The 17,672-nt window shown below is 40.3% G+C and overlaps 1 protein-coding gene across 3 annotated transcripts; it reads right to left on the reverse strand.

Annotated features, from left to right (window-relative positions):
* Positions 1-1,850: 1,850 nt before the first annotated feature.
* glra2 (glycine receptor, alpha 2) lies at positions 1,851-10,890 on the reverse strand. 3 transcript variants are annotated; one of them, XM_041057257.1, is made up of 9 exons: positions 10,805-10,890; positions 10,199-10,320; positions 7,957-8,024; positions 5,781-6,004; positions 4,362-4,444; positions 4,120-4,257; positions 3,801-4,015; positions 2,574-2,723; positions 1,851-2,132 (listed from the first exon to the last, which is right to left on the reverse strand). In XM_041057257.1, exons 1-9 carry the CDS (start codon positions 10,888-10,890, stop codon positions 1,851-1,853), a joined length of 1,368 nt encoding a protein of 455 aa, XP_040913191.1. The 3 variants fall into 3 exon arrangements, with proteins under 3 accessions (XP_040913191.1, XP_040913190.1, XP_040913192.1); XM_041057256.1 differs by having other exon boundaries at positions 7,957-8,168; XM_041057258.1 differs by lacking the exon at positions 7,957-8,024 and adding an exon at positions 8,101-8,168 and having other exon boundaries at positions 10,805-10,872.
* Between the last annotated feature and the right edge of the window lie 6,782 nt (positions 10,891-17,672).

Below are 17,672 nucleotides of genomic sequence, written 5' to 3' on the forward strand. Positions count from 1 at the left end.
CCAGGCAGGTATTTTCCATTCAACTGGTTGGCGACCCCCAACTGATGGAATCTCTATGATATGCTGTGAAGTCCATTATCTTGCATTAATGGAAGCCCACTGTCAGATCATATCTGTGTCACCCCAGGCCACCCAGCGATCCACGGCATGTGTCATCACCCTGACTTATGGGCTCGGTAAGGAACAGAGACTGTGTTTGCCATTTTCTTTGATCTGATCTGCAACCAGGCGCAAAGAGCTTTTTCATGTGTTTGTGCCTTACTTGATCGGTTGATCGGCATCCATCTCTTCATTTTGTATATGAGAGGAAAGCAATATAGGGTGTAATCTTATCAACTAATGCATGAAAATGTAGCACAAAGCTGAATCCTTTACCCTTACACATGACAGGAGAGGTGTAAATAAAGTAAATAGTGTGCACAGTCAGTTTTATTGATGTACAGGCCAGTAAATAACCTTTGTTCAGGAATAGCATTCAACAAAGGATTTCTTCACCACAGTATATCAGGAGTGCAAGGACCATTAGCTGCTCTGTACCATGAATGCAGATCTGTCCGTCACTGTTGAATCCTTCTACAAACATGTCACCATCCAGCAACAAACATGCCAAGTGAAGGGGAAACAGTCCACAGTGGAAGCTTAAGAAGAATACAGAAAGGTTTTTTTTTTTTTTTTTTTTATAAACATAACCTTTCCTCCGTTGCAATAAATATTTCATCAGACTAAAACTACAAAAACATTGTCTCAAACTCTAAAACCATATCTAAGATACCTGGAGTATTTACCTGGAATATAAATCAATTCATATGGATATGGGCATATGACAACATTAAGTAATGCAGTGCATGTTCACAGTTTGAAGGCTTACATATACACTTGTTCAAAATTGGCCATTACACTTTATGAACCTAGCCTGTGAAATATATGACAGTTCATTTAATAAATGACTTTAGAATGAAAAGGAAAATGAATGACTTTCCAAACAACTGAATTAACTTACACTGGTTTTAGGTGATATTGTTTGTTTATGGTTCTGATTTATAATACGCTTAGATAAAAAGGAAACGACAAGGAATACCTTTGGGTGTCTGGCCACAGGTAGAAAAGCTCAAACGGTGCATTCGGCTCTGATAGACTATCAAACGAGGAGATGCTTTAAAAAATAGAGAAGCATAGTACTTCGTCTCACCAAATCTTTTGATATCTAAGGCCTCAGGTATTTCATAAAAATGCAGTATCCAATTCCCAATTCCAGATTTTTATCTGCTTTGTTCCCGCTCATGCCTGAAACGTATTCTGCTGCCTAATGTTTGAAAGATGCATCTGACGTTTGCTTGCTGTATTTTGTATCAACACGAGAGGAAGTGCCGTGACAATAGTACACTATAAAACAGTCTTAAACATCCTTGTTAAGAAAGATCCCTTTTTGCAGCCACAAAAAGTCTTTGAGGATCTGACTAAGCTACCTTACAGTTACAAATCCATGGAATGTTTTCTTTGTTACTGGTTTGTACAGATGCCAAGGCAGGACTGATTCAAAAAATTTTGGTCCATCTTTTCCAGCATGTTACTAAGCCTTGAGTTAAAACCATTTTTCCGGATTCTTGAGGAAATACTATGCAGCAGTACAAGAACAAAAAAGCATCTGTGTCTTAAAAGCTCCTCATGTTATCAGAACATGAGCATTACTGTACGATGCATGAACATTATACATTATCCCTGAAAAAACCCTGCCATCATCACCATGGTGCCTCTCAATGCACAGTCTCCCATTTCATCTCACTGTGCTCTCCAAGCATTTCTCAATCTGAGAAATGAAAAAGACTTTTTGTTTGTCAAGGGTAAAGTTTTTACTTTTTGTGGATGTCCTCGTGCCTGATGATCTTGTAAGTAACCCAGTAGAAGACGTTGAAGATGAGGAAGGCCAGAGGAAAAGCAGCCCTGGAGATTGTGTCTATCCTCTTGGCTCTGTCCACAAACTTCTTCCTCATGGTATCTATGTCTTTTGGGACTGACGGTTGAGGGTTTGGAGCTGGAGCAGCGTTCTTAACAGCTGAGCCATCCTTCGTTGGCAGACACTGACTCATGTTGTAGCCAGCAAAATTAAAGCGGCCTTCACGCATATCCTCATCCTGAAAAAAAAAACCCACATGCACATGTGGGAAATATGAATTTATTTTAGTCTTTAAAAAAAAAAAAACGCAGCTCAAATTATATGCTTCACTTCTTAGTGGTAAATGGACTGCACTTACATAGCACTTTTCTACATTAAGCTCCTTACCGTTTGGCTCTCTTCACCCATCTATGCAATGTTTTGTTCAAAGACAGTTAAGAAAAGGAAAAAGTCAGAGGATCACCAAAGTCATTAGGATTCATCCTCTGTGTTAATTTGTACAGACCATGAATCTGTACAGATTAAATGGCAATCCATCCAGTAGGTGAAGAGATATTTCAGTTTGGACCAGATTGGTAAAGCTGATCACTCGACATTGCCATCCCTAGAGCCACACCTCTAACGTCGCTTAAAAGTTTAATAACCAAGCAGCAGTCTTTTAAAGACTTTGAAAGCCCACCTTGTGATTCCTTCTTTGTCTTCGCCTCAGGCGAAGGAACTCTTTCTGTTGCCTGGAGACAAAATTAACCCCAGCATATTCTAGCAATGCAGCAAATACAAAGAGCAGACACACAGCCATCCAGATATCAATGGCTTTCACGTAAGAGACCTGGAGAAGAAAACAGATTTCCACTGTTAGATCCTCCAAGGTAAACGTCAACATCAGCTAGCAGCTCAAATGGAATTGAAATTTGCACATTGACGAGAAATATTCGTTGATTTTTTTTACCTTTCTGTATTCATTTTGAGGTATATATCTATTAGGTTGACCGAGTGATCTGCATTCACTCCCCTTTATTTTTCTCAGTTAACTGAGACTTTTAAATCAGAGTGGGTGTTTGCTAACAATTGTATCAGCACTGCCAGTAATGTCAGTGATTGCATGGCAATAAACAGCGGGAAATAATTGCTGCCTTAATTACCAATAGAAAGACAACTGTAGTATTAGTGTGTACCTTTAGCACTGATTGGATCTGTTTCTTTTGAGAAAGTGAGGATGAAATTGAAAGCCTTTACTGATCAGTGTGACCTCCTGTCTTCATGACAGCTGATTAGCATGTTGGGAAAACAACTTTTTGATGGCACTTAAGGCATATTGAGTTATTGTTTTCTTGAATCAAGGCGCTCAAAGGCTTCTCTTTAAATATTTATCAGTATACGTGTCTTTCATGTGAGGATCTCTGTTGTGGCTGAGGCCCTCTGTGCTCATCTGCAGACTGATGCGTGGAGAGTGACTGATCATCGAGATCTGACACTCAATGTTTGTAGTACCCTTCATAAAAAATGCGCATGGCAATTTACTCTGATTGAAAATAAGCACAGACTACCCCTGCTGTTGGTAATGTACACATGCTTTAGATTACAGAAAATTCATTGCTGTAACAGAAATGCCGAATGCTGTGAAATCAGGTTAAAAGAGTCACCAAATTATGCTTTTATTATCTGCGTATATAACGTATAATAACGTATGACCTGAAGGCCACCGTATGTTCGCCTACACGTTTGGAAGGGGAGGGGCATTCAGCTAGTTCCAATTTGCAGCCTCACATGCCTGCAGAGGTGCACATGTTTATATCAGTCTCTTTAAAAGATAGTACTACCAGTAGAGGATTTTATGTGCTTTGAAAGAATTAGACCTGCTATAAGTTTACCAGTCCTGCTGAAAATAGAAAGAAGTGAGGTTTACCTTTGGAAGAGAAGCTCTGGAGCCAGAGCTTTGGGTGGTCATGGTAAGCACAGTGGTGATGCCTAGTGCCACTCTGGCAGGAGCAGCATCCATATTGATCCAAAAAGACACCCACGAGAGGATGACAATCAGGAGGGAAGGAATGTACATCTGGATCAGGTAGTAGCCCATCTGGCGTTCCAGATGGAATTTAACTTCAATACAGGTGAATTTACCTGTTCAACAGCAAGGAACACAAACACAATTCAGCCACAGCAACATGATAAATGTTAGCTGCATGAAATATAAAGAACACTGGTCTGTGTGTGTGTCCTCTGACCAGTGTTGTAGTGTTTGGTACAGTAGCCCAGCTCCTTCTCTTCCCTCATGATGAACTGAGGCAGGGTGAGCCCGTCTGACACCTGCACTGCACCGTTCTCCAGCCACTCAAAGATCAAGTCGTTCATGGTGTAGCCAACTAGAGAGAGTGAGGAAGAACGCATTAATCAAAATTTAGATAATCAGTAGACACTCCCTTTAAGAAGTGCGGTGACAAAACTGAGACAAAGCCAAAATCCTTACAACTTTCCAGTTGCATCGTGCAAGTTTGCACATCCATCGGAAAGTTCTTCAGATCCATTGGGCAGGACAGAATGAGAGTCAGCCTATGATACAAGTCATACGATAAGATATAAAGAACAGACCACAGCAATGAATACATGTTCTTTGATTCTGAAAGAAATATTCTTATTAATCCTTGAACTGTTGAGTCGACGAATGAATTGAAAATAACTTGCTTGAAAAATTAAATTACAGTTGGTACATTTTTTTTTGGTAATCTCAGTGTTGTGTGCTTCTTTCTCCTGTGTGATAGCCTCTGACACATCATGTAGGACTCCCTTCAGCAGGTTCCTATCACACTTTCATTACTGCAACTTATTGTTTCTTTGATGCATTGTGGTCCACAGTCTGCTCACTCTGTCATTTCTCCCATGAATGGAGAGAGTGGCTAACCACCTCTCATCTCTCCCGTTGACCCACTCTGCCTCCACACCTGAGCTCCACTCAGCCTTGAGCTGCTCTCTAAATGGTCTCAAAATTGATCTGCTTTATATCGCGTCGTTGCAGAGAAAATTGAATGCTGTGTGTGACTGAAGTTGTATTGAAATGAAATAAAACATATTATCATGTCTTGTACTGAGTTTTGCTCAAAGTCTGAGCTGATAGGCCTTTAAAATGTCATCCGTCCAGAGTCGGTTGCAGGTTTCAGGGTTTTTTGCAATGTTTGATGGAGTCCAAAATATTCTGTGTTCAGAGACCAACAAGTAGAAGGAGTCACGTTTTTTTCCTTCACTTTTGGCTCCGTCTTTGCTTTGGATTCTCAAGAATGCCCCAGAGATTAGCTTGCCCTGTTGTAATCAGTGTTCCTTTATTAAAAATCTTAGTAAAGACTGTTACTGTAGTTCAGTGAATTTTGCCATTTCAAAGGAGTGATCATAATGCGATAAAATCAATTTAAAACCGTATGCTTCACATTGTCAGTCTTTGATGTTTGAGAGGAAATGTAAGAAAAGCAATAAGTGAACATGTCCTGGGGTGATCTATGCATCAGAGCTTTTGCTTCTGTGTAGTATCATCTTTCACTCAGTACAGATTTCTACCTCTGCTACAGTACTGCAAGGACCACTGGTATAAACTGGGGTTGAAACTAACAATTTTTTTTTTTTAAATCATTGACTAATGTGCAGATTATTTTCCTGGTTAATCACTTGGTCTGGTGAACATTAGCTGTGAAACATGTCACGTCACAGTTTCCTAGAGCCCATGGTGATGACTTAAAATATCTGTTTTTGTCTGACTAACAGTCCAAAACCCAAAGATTTTCTTACTATTATAGAAGACAATGAAAATATTCACATTCAGTTCTAGTAAAAACTTCTATCTTTAATACTTATGTCATTTTTAATTCTATTGTTTATGACAAAATGTTCAGTACATCACCTGATACTGTAGAGAACAGTGCCATCCTTGAAAATCCTCAGCAGCTTGTTGTCTGTGGTGACATCATGGAAGTTGGCTCCTTTCTCATTGGCGAAGAAGAGGTCAGGCTTCCATATGGAGTCCAGCATGGACGGGTCCAGGTCGAGGGAGGAATCTGGGTATTTGCTATATGCCAGCCGAGGGTCATTCCACTTCTGCCGCAGGAAGATGTTCACTCTGTAATCCTGCAGAGACGACAAGCAGCTTTACATATTTTGTACTGCAGTGATTGAGGTTATGAGAAGGCATGCTGGCGACGGAACAGCAGTCATTGGTACTGGTTTGTAATGTGTACATAAAATTGATTTGGCAAACATCTTCATGATTATTCTAACACAAAAAAATGTCGTAAAATACTAATAGATGAATAGAACAAGCAAGCATCCGTACCAGTTGTTAAAAAGTCAAGTACCAATTGTTCACGTGTACTTTCTTGACTGGTAGTATATTTATTCAATTACTGTTCCTAAGCACAAGTCTGAAGTATTTGTACTTTACTTGAGTATTTCAGTTTCATTTTACTTAATATTTCTACTTCACTGCACTACTGAGGGAAATATTCTACTTATCCCTCTAATACATTTATTTGACAGCTATGGTTTCTCTGTACATTAAGATTTTACAAATAAAACAGATGATTATTATCATTATTAAACATATGATGCATTTTTTTTTTTAGAGATTATATATAAACGGTATGTAAAGTAGTTAAAGTTACAGTTATCTCCATTTGTTGTTTACACATATATAGTAATACAATAATATAATATATACAATAACAATGCTCTGAAAGGGGCCATTCTGCATTATGAGTTCTTTCACTTCTGATACTACAAAACATTTTGAAAAACTGTCCTGTCAATAAGAATCAGAACATATGATAAATAATATAATGGATAATGAACAAAAAATGAATTTCACCGCACATCTGGCAAAATCTTTGTCATTAATACAACAATACTATCATCCAGGCTCCTGTGCAATTTACATTTCACACATACACTGTTGCCCATAGAGTTGGAATAATTTTGTTTTCAGACACATTCTTCTTTTTATTCCTATTTATACACATCAGTAATCACATTGGAAGAGACCGATCAATAAAGTTTTGAGAAGATATACACTTTATGTATCAAGAATAAATCACATTGTCACAATCATTTCATGAGAAGAGGTAAAACATATTTTATTCCAACTTTATGGGCAACAGTGTATTTGCTTGATCAGTTTGATGATTATTTGATGATTATCTCTTGTTGCAAGTTACATTTTTTGCAAAACACTAACTTTATAATAACTTTTCTTATTAATCATAGTTATGTAAGAGCCATTATAGAAGCTAAATGATGCATTTGTAAGATGTAGTGGCTGATGAGGAAACTCTGACAGTGCAGTTAGTAGTAGACTGACTGTCACAAAGCTCAGTTGCTCAGAGTAATTGATATGTCATGATGATGAGAAGCCCTTATGTTGTTTGACATTTCATCAGCATATTGGCGGGTTCCAAATATTCGCATACGAGTCTAAAGCCGTGTAATTCCCTGGCAGTCTTATGAACTCCAGCTCCTGTGCAAATTAACATCCTCCATTCATGATCTAAATAGTTCTTATCACTCATTATGAATCCTTTGATAATGATGAGTTTCAGTGTAGGTTTTATGTTTTTACCCCTTTGGCAGTTGGATGCTTTTACACATCACATATTGTAGATAAGCTTGGTCTAAACGCCCAGCCCCCCCACCACCACTACCATTGCCCCCCTATTCACAGTAATTGGCTGCACTTAAAGTGACTTTCAAGTTGTTCTATGAATTATTAAACCTGGACCAGCTCATGTACGGGGGAGATCATGGGAGCATTAAGTGATACTTATTTGGACAGCAAGATGACATACTTCTCATTTATAATGTCTGTGTGCCTCATGGACCCGCCAATAGACTCCTTGATGGCAAAAAACAAAGTCTTTTTATGAAGAAGAAGACATAGCACGGATAAATATAAAATAAAATAAATAAATAAATAAAGTTGCTTAGGTTGGGTAAGAAAAAATAAAAGAAGAAAAACAGGATGGTTCAGTCTTAACTCCAGAGCAGGGATCAGGGCTTTAGAACATGTCCAAGCACAACACTTAACTCACCATTGTAGTTTCTGCTATAGAACCAAAGCTGTTGATAAATATGTTGCAGGTAACATTAACTGGTGGACCTGCGGGTTGAGGGATAGATAACACATTGACACATCGTACAGGACAGAAATCAGCCAAAATACCAGAGGAACTCACCATGGTTGTCTCTGTGACAGAGCCGAAACTGTTGATAAAAATATTGCATGTAACGTTTACAGGGGGACCTGTGAAATGGAATGACAATGACATGACAGGAAAAAGCCTTAAAGCATATCATCAAGGACGACCGGATTTGGAGTAGTGATGTTTCATCAGGAAATCTGGGCCTGTTGGTTTACAATCTGTTGTTGCATTTGTTATTATTATTATTATTTTATGGGAGATTCAGGATTGGATGGTGACACGTTGCATGCTTTGTTAAACCAGAGGCAAAAGATCACATGAAGGGAGAGGACCGATGTTCGGCTTTAGAGGCTGAACTCTGAACTTTCAGCTTGTCAGCTTGTAATCTTTATAGGTATGTCATGAACTCTTGTATGGTGATCTTTTGTGGTTAACAGACTGTAAACACATCTCTTCTGCATGCGGTCCTTACAGATTCAACAGAGGATACATGCACACATAGACAAGCACACACACGATTATTTAAAGCTGCAACGATTCGCTGAATGATCGATTGGTAGATAGACAAAGTTCATTGGCAAATTAATCATTTAAGTTATTTTTTTTAAAACAAAAAATCACACAAGAGTCACTGGTTCGAGTTTCTCAATGAACAACAAACTGACAAGGAAAATATTAGTTTAAGTTAAGTTTATTATTAGTTCTAACATAAAATCACAGCATTATTTGTCAAACACTGTGACTAAAAAGTAGTAGTGTCATTTTTACTCCTGAGTGCCCTGAACTGAAATATGTTTGCAGGTTAAGCCATTTAAAGTCGCAGCAAATCTTTCCCTCTATCTGATACATGAAGTTGTAAACCCTTCCCAGTGCCCTTCCCCTGTGCTTTCTTCATCTATATTGCATGGCATTTGGTATTAATATTTGCCTCAGTTTGTTGTCAAGGTGGTTACATTTAACAGCAGAAGCAGAAAAATAAAGCAGTACCTCCTCACAACAAACTCAGCAATGAAATCTAGGTCAGCTTTCAGAAATACAGTTCGACACACTCTCTTCAAAGTATGACTAGCAGGTTCGCAATGGAAATCATCTGTTTACATCGCAGTGGGTTCATGCAAAAGTGTTTGTTTTCTAGCTATAAGGTGCCTAAAATACAGAGAGAATGTGAATTTAACCAGCAGCATTCAGATCAGACTTGATGCCTTTTAATCCATGTGTGCTTATCCTCTCTTTATTAGCTAGAAACAGTTGCTTATACTCTTCCCCTGAAAATGCCAGCCGGTGTTAAAACAGGCTGTCCTCCTCTCATCTCAAGTCCATTTCAGCAATCTTGTCAACATTTTCCCTTTCTCCCAGATGGAGACGAAAGATCTGGGCCATGTATTTCTGAATCCTGCTGATCAATCCCTGTGCTGTACTGTCTGGCTGCTTCAACCACTGGAATCCTCCAAACCCCAATAAATCCCAGCCCACCTAACCCAGCCTTGCAGTGGGGCCTGAGCCCCAGAGGTCCGGCCTCTCCTCACTCAGCTCTGTTCCAGTGACAGATGCTGTGTCTGTCTCCAGCATCACAGCAACAACAACAGAGGAAGTCAGTAGCCTGCAGCGTTGCCACGGGGGCACCATCCATCATTTGGCCTGTCATGGTGGCATCCCCGTCTGCTGCACTTACCAGTCTGAGAGTGTGATATTTACAAGTCCCCCCCCCCCCCCCCCCCCCCACCACCTTTCCTGTCTCTGAATTATTGTTTAATGGAGATATGGATTCTATCAGACATAATTTTACCAAATGAAAACACAGGTGTTATGATGAGAGGTTAGCCCGTGATTTGATTCAAGCCAGGATAATCATGTGACTGTCAAGTGAGGTGATTGATTGTTCTTATTAAATGACTGGCAGCACAGCATCTTCTCAACAGATAGCAGTCAGTGGATCTCCAGATAGGTAATAATTTCAGTCTGCTGTGTTTACAGTTACATTTAAGGGGGGGGGGGGCTCCATGTGCATTGTAAGATGTTGACAAAAGGTGGTGGTTGTGTGTTTTTTTGAGGGGCAAGGCGAGAGTGAGGTCAGTGTGAAGTGAAGAGTGTGAGGGTTTCCAAAAGACCAAGAAGATGATTATAAACACACCTTTAAAATTCGGTCTTATGCGTGCATCATACCCGGACGTGCGACCCATGAGTGAGTCCAGAAAGTCTGATGGAGACATGTTGGACGATGATCTGGAATCGTGCTCCTTGGCATCCACAACTCTGGAACACACACGAACACACACACACACACCTGATCAGACAGAACTCAGAACCAGGCGTTAAACCTTATCTGTCGCCAAGCAGCTGCCTGGGAGTGACGGGCACGCACATAGAAACTAGAAAATGCGTTAAGGCGCACACACGTATCAGATGAATCTTATGTGATTTCGAAGTCGTGGGCATCTTCTCCAGCATCATGCAAGATAACCACACAGACCCCACCTCATGCCGTAATTTACTGTGGTAACATTACAGGAAAATTGTTGTGATGCCTCTGGATCATAGTAAATAATATTATTACGTGCGTAAATGTCACTATGAAGTCATTGTACTACGCGCAAACACTCAAGCAATTACCAACTTAGTCTGTGACGAAAAAAAAAAGTCACCATCCGTCGAAATGAAGCATCCATACTTCAGAAGGAAGAAATAATTCGTTTTAAATCTGTGAAATCAAGTACGTTTGGTAAATAAACTGCCTTACCTAAAGTTGCTTGTCTCCATGAAATATGCGAATAAAGCTACCAAAACTTTAACGAAGGGGCGATTCATCCCTGGTGGTTTTCCCATGTGCTCACTTTTCTATTTCTTCCATATGTTTACATTGGTCAGACACATAATCCAAATAGGGATACCGCTTTCTTCCTGACCAAGTCGTGGGCGTTTGGGTGTTCTTGTGTCACACAAAAATAAAGGAGACATTCCTCAATGCAGCCACAGATCATAGTTTAATTTCATGAAACTCTGACTCCCACAAACAGATTTCTCGAAGCGCAGGTGTGAAGAAACATCAGTCCTGTGGTCAGACGTCGAGGAGGTGAAACTCCGAAAACGCATCCCTTGGAAGCTTTCCTGCTTTGGCGTTGGCTCAGATCTAGAAGCTCGCTCTGTGAATACAACCCCGTTGCCCTGTGTTGTTACTTATGAAGTGAAACATCTCGCAGGTGGAGGACCGTCTTCTGTTGAGGAATGGGAGAGGAACGCCTTTTCTGATTTCAGCACTTGGACAGCTCCCGGTTCCGTTACGCGCAAGCGCAAGGCTTAAAAGTGGTGGACGTGAGTTGGTTTTCAATAAGTCCAATAAACGGGAGAGGTGATTTACACAAAAACGTTCAAACATTGTCTGCAATATCTGTTACATAACGAAAGGTATCTGTTTTAAATATTAGAGCTTTTGTCTCACGAAATCTGCTTGATTGTGGAACTCCCAGTGCGCGCAGCGAAGCATCAGGATCAACTGGCTTTGGGAAATGTTCGTGTTTTCCAGTGGTGTAATTAAGAACATGGAATTATGTTGATAATGTGGAGGTATATTGTTACTCTATATACTCAAGTTCAAACATGACTTGGTGCTAACATTACCCACAACATACAAGTACAGCAATCATTCAAGGATGTAATATAGGTGAAAGCAGAAAAAACAATTGACGGATGCTGATTGATTGGGTTACTCTGACATCATCCTTGGCTATATTTTTACGCAACATGCGTTTTTGCGTTTTTTGTTTTTTTCCATCCTTGTCCGTTTAGAGCAACCTACATCCTCACAGAGATATGAAAAGTGTAAACAAAGCGAGAAGCCGCTGGTAGAGTATTTGGTACCCTGGTTGCCCTGGAAACAGATTTCAGAGGCACATCATTGGAAATGCTGAAAGGTTGGCCTCCCAGAGCGAGACGGAAGAGAGCTGACAGACAGACAGAGACACAGACGGAGACGGTAGGAAATGTACTACAGGCTGGCTGAAGCCCAAGGGTGGAGGGATGGAGGTTTAGTAGGCCACCACACGGAGTTAGTGATTATTATTTAATATAAATGTATATGAGCTCTTGGTATTGATACGGAGGCTGTATGTGAACCTGGTAGTGTGAGGATGTGAGTGGGCTGTGAGGCTTCACGACCCACAGGCATGAATGACTCATTCCACATGAACACACAGGCATGTGCTGTGGAGGAACCGGCTAAACTTGGTGAGGGGGGAAAAAAAAAAAGTATTTCATTCACATCAAGCGAACCACAGGCATCCTGTTGTGAAATTACTCTCAGCGCATCACATGCCTCAATGCTGTAACATGCTCGGGGCCATGTTACACTTTAGCCTGACACTTGGTTAGTGACCAGTCTCCAGATGATCTTGGCCTGTGTCAGCCTGAGGACGAGTCATAGTGTTCTCCTCCTTTAATGCTGAGGTCCAAATTACAAGTGTCACATTGTATCTCATGCTTGGGAATATAATGGCTTGCTCCAGTCTGGGGATTTAACTTTAGAGTTGTCATCAGAGGTCTTGTGCATGGCGTGTTCTACAGCATGTTCACCACCATAAATACTGAATGTCCTGTATGAATTATTCACCCACAGGCACATGTACTGGCGTGTCCATGTTTTGTTTTTAATTAACAAAGGAGAAACAAAGAAACTTAGCTTTGTCTCGCATGAGGAGCAGCGCATGGTCCAGATTTACTGTGTGTGCATGAGTCTAATGTCGCTGTGTCGGATCCAAGTCAGAAGTAACAGCAACAAAACCTGATATTTTATGAAGTCTCTTTAATGAATACATTTCCCACTGGTAAGGGCCAAAATTCTCTTTGCACTCAAGTCATTTATTACCCATCTCTGAGACAGCTGTGGTTGGCTTGTCTGTGTAATGACAACCAAACCGGAGCTTCAATTGGCCATTAGTTTCCATAAGAAAAGGCTTTGGGCCAGGTGGGTCACATAATTAAAGGAGAAGAAGTCAAATCTGTGTGTCATTAAGGGGAAAGAGAGATGTAGTGTGCCTCTCCGAGCGTAATAGGAGAGAATAAAACAGAACAATTCTTTAGACAAGAACTGTCTATCTGTCTCATTTATCCAGCAGCTTCCACACAGCCATTAAAATTACAGACTCAAGACAGGCAAAGGCGCTATTTTAAAGCTGCCCACACGCAACAAAGATTGGTCGCTGCTGCCTGTTATTCTGTGGGGAATTAAGGGTTTTACATCATCTGGTTTATTGTGTTGTCTAAAAAAGGATTTTCAGCACAATTTACAACTTTAAAATGAAATCAGAAGGTTTCCTCTTTTGTAATCTGTCTGTTCTAATACCACATCCCAAAATAACATACCCGTCAATTTAATTTAGCCTACTGTAAAATGAGCATCAAAAGCAAAACTGTTTTTGTTAAAAAAATAAAAAAATAAAAAAATAAAATAAAATAAAATAAAATAAGGTGGAAGCAGTGACCAGCTGGAAGCTCCATGTATTCTGGGTAGGCTGTTGTAATTGATCCCCCTCAATAACTGAGGAGTTGTGGACCGGCTGGAGAGAGCTCACCTGGAAACAACAAGCAGGCTTTACCACCCTGATGCTCATGTGCACTGGACTGGAGACAATTGAGAGCTGCAGAGTATCCATTGCTCCATCGATTCCTTGTATCTCTATCCCACTTAATGACTTTTTCGGTCTATAATTCAACTCATGGAGCTGATCCCAGGCCTAGCAGGGATACAGAGAGGAAACTTGTGGTGGGAGCTATTTTGATGAAACAACGGAACAAACCGGAGGAGGAATGCAAAAAGGATTTAATGAGTGGATTCTTGAAGAGAAGGAAGGATTTGAGAATTCTCTAGTGCCACAACACCCAACGCAATTATCATAAGCTCTCTGTCATAGCAAAATGAAGCTATTTCGAGGCTCCTATGTGGCACAAAACACGTTTAGATTATACACACATCCTGTGTACCACGCGAACACATGGGCAAATGTTTAAAATACTCCTCTCTGAACCATGGCTGATTGAACAGCCTAAATGCTTCACTCCTTAGGTCATGTTATCTCTCAGACCAAGAAGTGAAAAGAGCAGCCGTGGTCTTCTCTAAGACTCATCTGTCAATCACAGCTTTCCTTCATCAGTGGGAGCACCCTGACAGCCACAGAGCCTTTCTCCATCACTGAGCACTGAAAACCCGCTGATCCCCAGTCTAGACCCCCGCACACGCTCCACAGTTGCTCTGTCTCTGCACATTCAATCAGCTGAACGAAATGCCACAGCACTTTTACAGGATGTATACATCATATCGAACATTAATGACTGTGCTCAGTTTGTCAAGCAATTACTCTCCGAGTGAAGCCATTACGTTTTCATCCAGATCTGCGTGTCAGGATGTCTCCCCTGAGTTCCAGTTTCTGTGCAGTCACCCAAACCCTAAACAGCACACATACACATGCTGCTCCCTGGCCAGTGTTTGCTCCATGTTGACACTGGCTCGCAATTTATCTATTTCTAGCTTCCAGGCTTGTCTCTCTGAGAGCTGTCAAAGTGATGCAAGAATAGATTGAAGATTGAATGCAATTTCAATTGCTTAACTGGTTTACATCAGTTTTTTCCTTTCAGCAGAGCTTAGATGTATGTTATGGGACCAATTATGCATGAGAAGAACACTGATACAGTGGCAGTACTCATTTGCTGGCTTTTTTAGATATTTATGGGGAAACTCAGCTCTTATATGCAGAGCCTTGCGTTGAATATTAATGTGTGTTGATATTCCACGTTAATGTGGTGGGAAAATTCCTGTGACAAGGAATACTGTCAAATGTAGCCGGTTGCAGCGCTTCACCGGGGTCTGTCAGCAGGAAGAGGGAACGTTATGATTGTTGTCATATAGCGGAGTACGTGCAGGTGTGCAGTTAAAGGCTCAGTGTTTGAATACAAGACATGATGCGCTTGCACAAACATGGCTTCATAAAAGTGATTAGCGTGCAGCCTGTCAAATGGAAGAACACATTAAAGGTGACTGACTGTCACACTCAAAACAAATTCAGTTCTATAGAAGTGAGCAGCGTACTGCACCACGGAGGGTTTTCCGGGTTGTTTTCTGTCCCAGTCTTCTGTCCTCGTTCCTGCTATGTTCTCTACACTGTTCTCTATTATCAGGCATCAGTATCTTCTTGACTGCACACCTGCCATGTCTCTTTTCCTACTCATCAAATTTGTCTTGCTTTAAACTGTCTAAGGGTATTGCAGGTTTACTGTGTCCACAGCTGTGTCACAACTATAATACTATATTACTTTGACTATTTATAATGAATTGGACCAGTTTCTGGCACGCGTGTTGATGTTCTTGATCAGTAAACATCTCCCTGACTTAATATGTTTTTTGTTTTTCAAAATTCAGCTATGGTATTTGTCATGAATTAAACCAACAGTCAAAAATTAGCTACTAGATTCAAATTATCAGAAGAGAATGCATTTTGATTTTGCGCTCATTTCATCAGAGAATCACATGCAGTGTTTTACAGTAAAATGGTGCAGATCTCATTTTGGATAAAGCCTCTGGTTCTAGTCAGGTGGTGGACATGATGTGAGGGGGTCAGATTCGTCTCATGATGAGAGAAGGTCAGGGCAGATACCTGACAGTTTCCAGGTCTTGCAAGTAGAGTGAGCAGCTCGACTTTCATTAAGTCAAAGTTTGACTGAATTCACTGTCTGATCAGTCAGTGGTTGGAACTTATGAATAATTTAATAAGAACTATCATAGACTTTTCTTTCATATATCCACAACCATGAATCACATGAACTTGGAGGCATCATACAGTGTCCAACGACCAGAAACAATATTCTCTCATCTAATTGCAGTTCTGTTTTGTAGCAAATTACATTACATTTTTTTTCACTATATCTATAAAAAAGAAAAGTAAATTTTTACCTAATTTAATCAGCTACTGAGTAGAATAATGAACCTCATTAACAAACAGCATGCAAAAAGAAACAAATTAAACCGCTGTCATCAAGATCATATACCGTGTGGAAGGGAACAATCAGAATTTTAGAAGTTGAATTGAAATTTTAGAAAAAGTTCCTTCACACTGATCACACGGAAATGAATAAAGAAGATATTATAACTTTACTGAAACCCAGTTTCCCCCCCTGTGATGGTAAAATCCTGCTTCAAACTTGATGAACACAAAGTTATTTCCTCCAAGCTGATTGCCATGGGAACAGTGCTGTAACTGTCTCCTCCATCTAATAGATTTACCAAGACTTTGATAAATCTCTTCTTCAAAAGACAAAAAGACATCTCAAAGCATTCACAGTGAGAGAAGAAACTACAATGATCATATGATATAGAAAATCAGATACAACCCAGCAAACGATGACTAGGCAATCGTGGATAAAAGTGGTTTATTTATGCGTAATTTCTTTCATCTTCTTTGCAAAAGAAAAATTGCTGGAAAATTTCAATCATGTCCTTCACCTTCGGGTGAAAGCGCTGATGGGGAATAATCCGTGGTTCGAAATAAGAAGGGCGCTGTCACAGCTGCAGCAACTCATAAAAGAGCTTCTCATGGCATAAAAGGAACTATCTCGAGGTGTCCAGGTTTGTGCCAACAAAAACCCATCTTATTAGAAGAAAAAGAGAAATAATGACATTAGTAAGCCTTTTTAATTCCACTACGTGGACTTCACACGGTGCATAAATTGCCACAAGGTCAACTTCAGTTTCTAATTTGCTTCTATCTAAATTGTACCCAGCTAACATATTCAGCACCTCTCCCGAGCAGCCAGCAAGACTTGTGAAGAGTGGCTGGAAGAAAAAAAAAAAAAAGACCTACAGAGAGAAGACGTGGAAAGAGAAACAGGGGGAAGAGATATTTCAGGATTCACCATTCTCTCATAGCTTTAAATAATCAAAATGGGCAAATCCAAACAATTTGGCGTGTTCATATGTTAAGTAAGAAAATTAGAGTCACTGAATTTGTTTTACGAGTGCATAAAGAGCACATGCAGTGCTGTACGTGTTTAAATTTAAATTTCGCTTGTCACAATGTCAATCATTGTCATTGTCCCTCACATCTTTGCACTCCTTTCACTAGTCTGGCACTGTTATCACTTTGGAACCATTTTTAGAACACTGTGGGGCAGTAAACACAGTTTCCATGGAAACATCACCGAGACACACACTGATAAGCGGATTGGAGCAGCTGTATTTCTCTGATGACGAATGAAACCTCAAAAGCTGAGAGGGCTTCAGCTGGCGAACGCAATTAAACGCTGCCAGTATATTCGGGAAGAGGGATCCACATAAGCGCAGGAATCTGTTTGATTTCTCATTATGAGGCAGATAACAAACGACTCTTATCTGGTTTTGCCAAAAGCGCCCTCTGGCTCTGCCTGTCCTCCTGCCAGCCAGTAGGTCTGCTTCTGTGTCTGAGAGCAGTCGCAAATGGGCAACAATTTCCAATTAGATTTTACTTTACAAATGGATGTATTGATCTGGTGCAGCTGTTCTCATCAAGCTGGAGAGAAACAATCAGGCACAGTTTAATTTGGCATCAGTCAATAGTCTTAAGCAGATGAAGAAGAAGACATAGAAA

Source organism: Toxotes jaculatrix, chromosome 15 (genome assembly GCF_017976425.1).
Source record: "Toxotes jaculatrix isolate fToxJac2 chromosome 15, fToxJac2.pri, whole genome shotgun sequence".
NCBI classification, from domain to species: Eukaryota; Metazoa; Chordata; class Actinopteri; family Toxotidae; genus Toxotes; species Toxotes jaculatrix.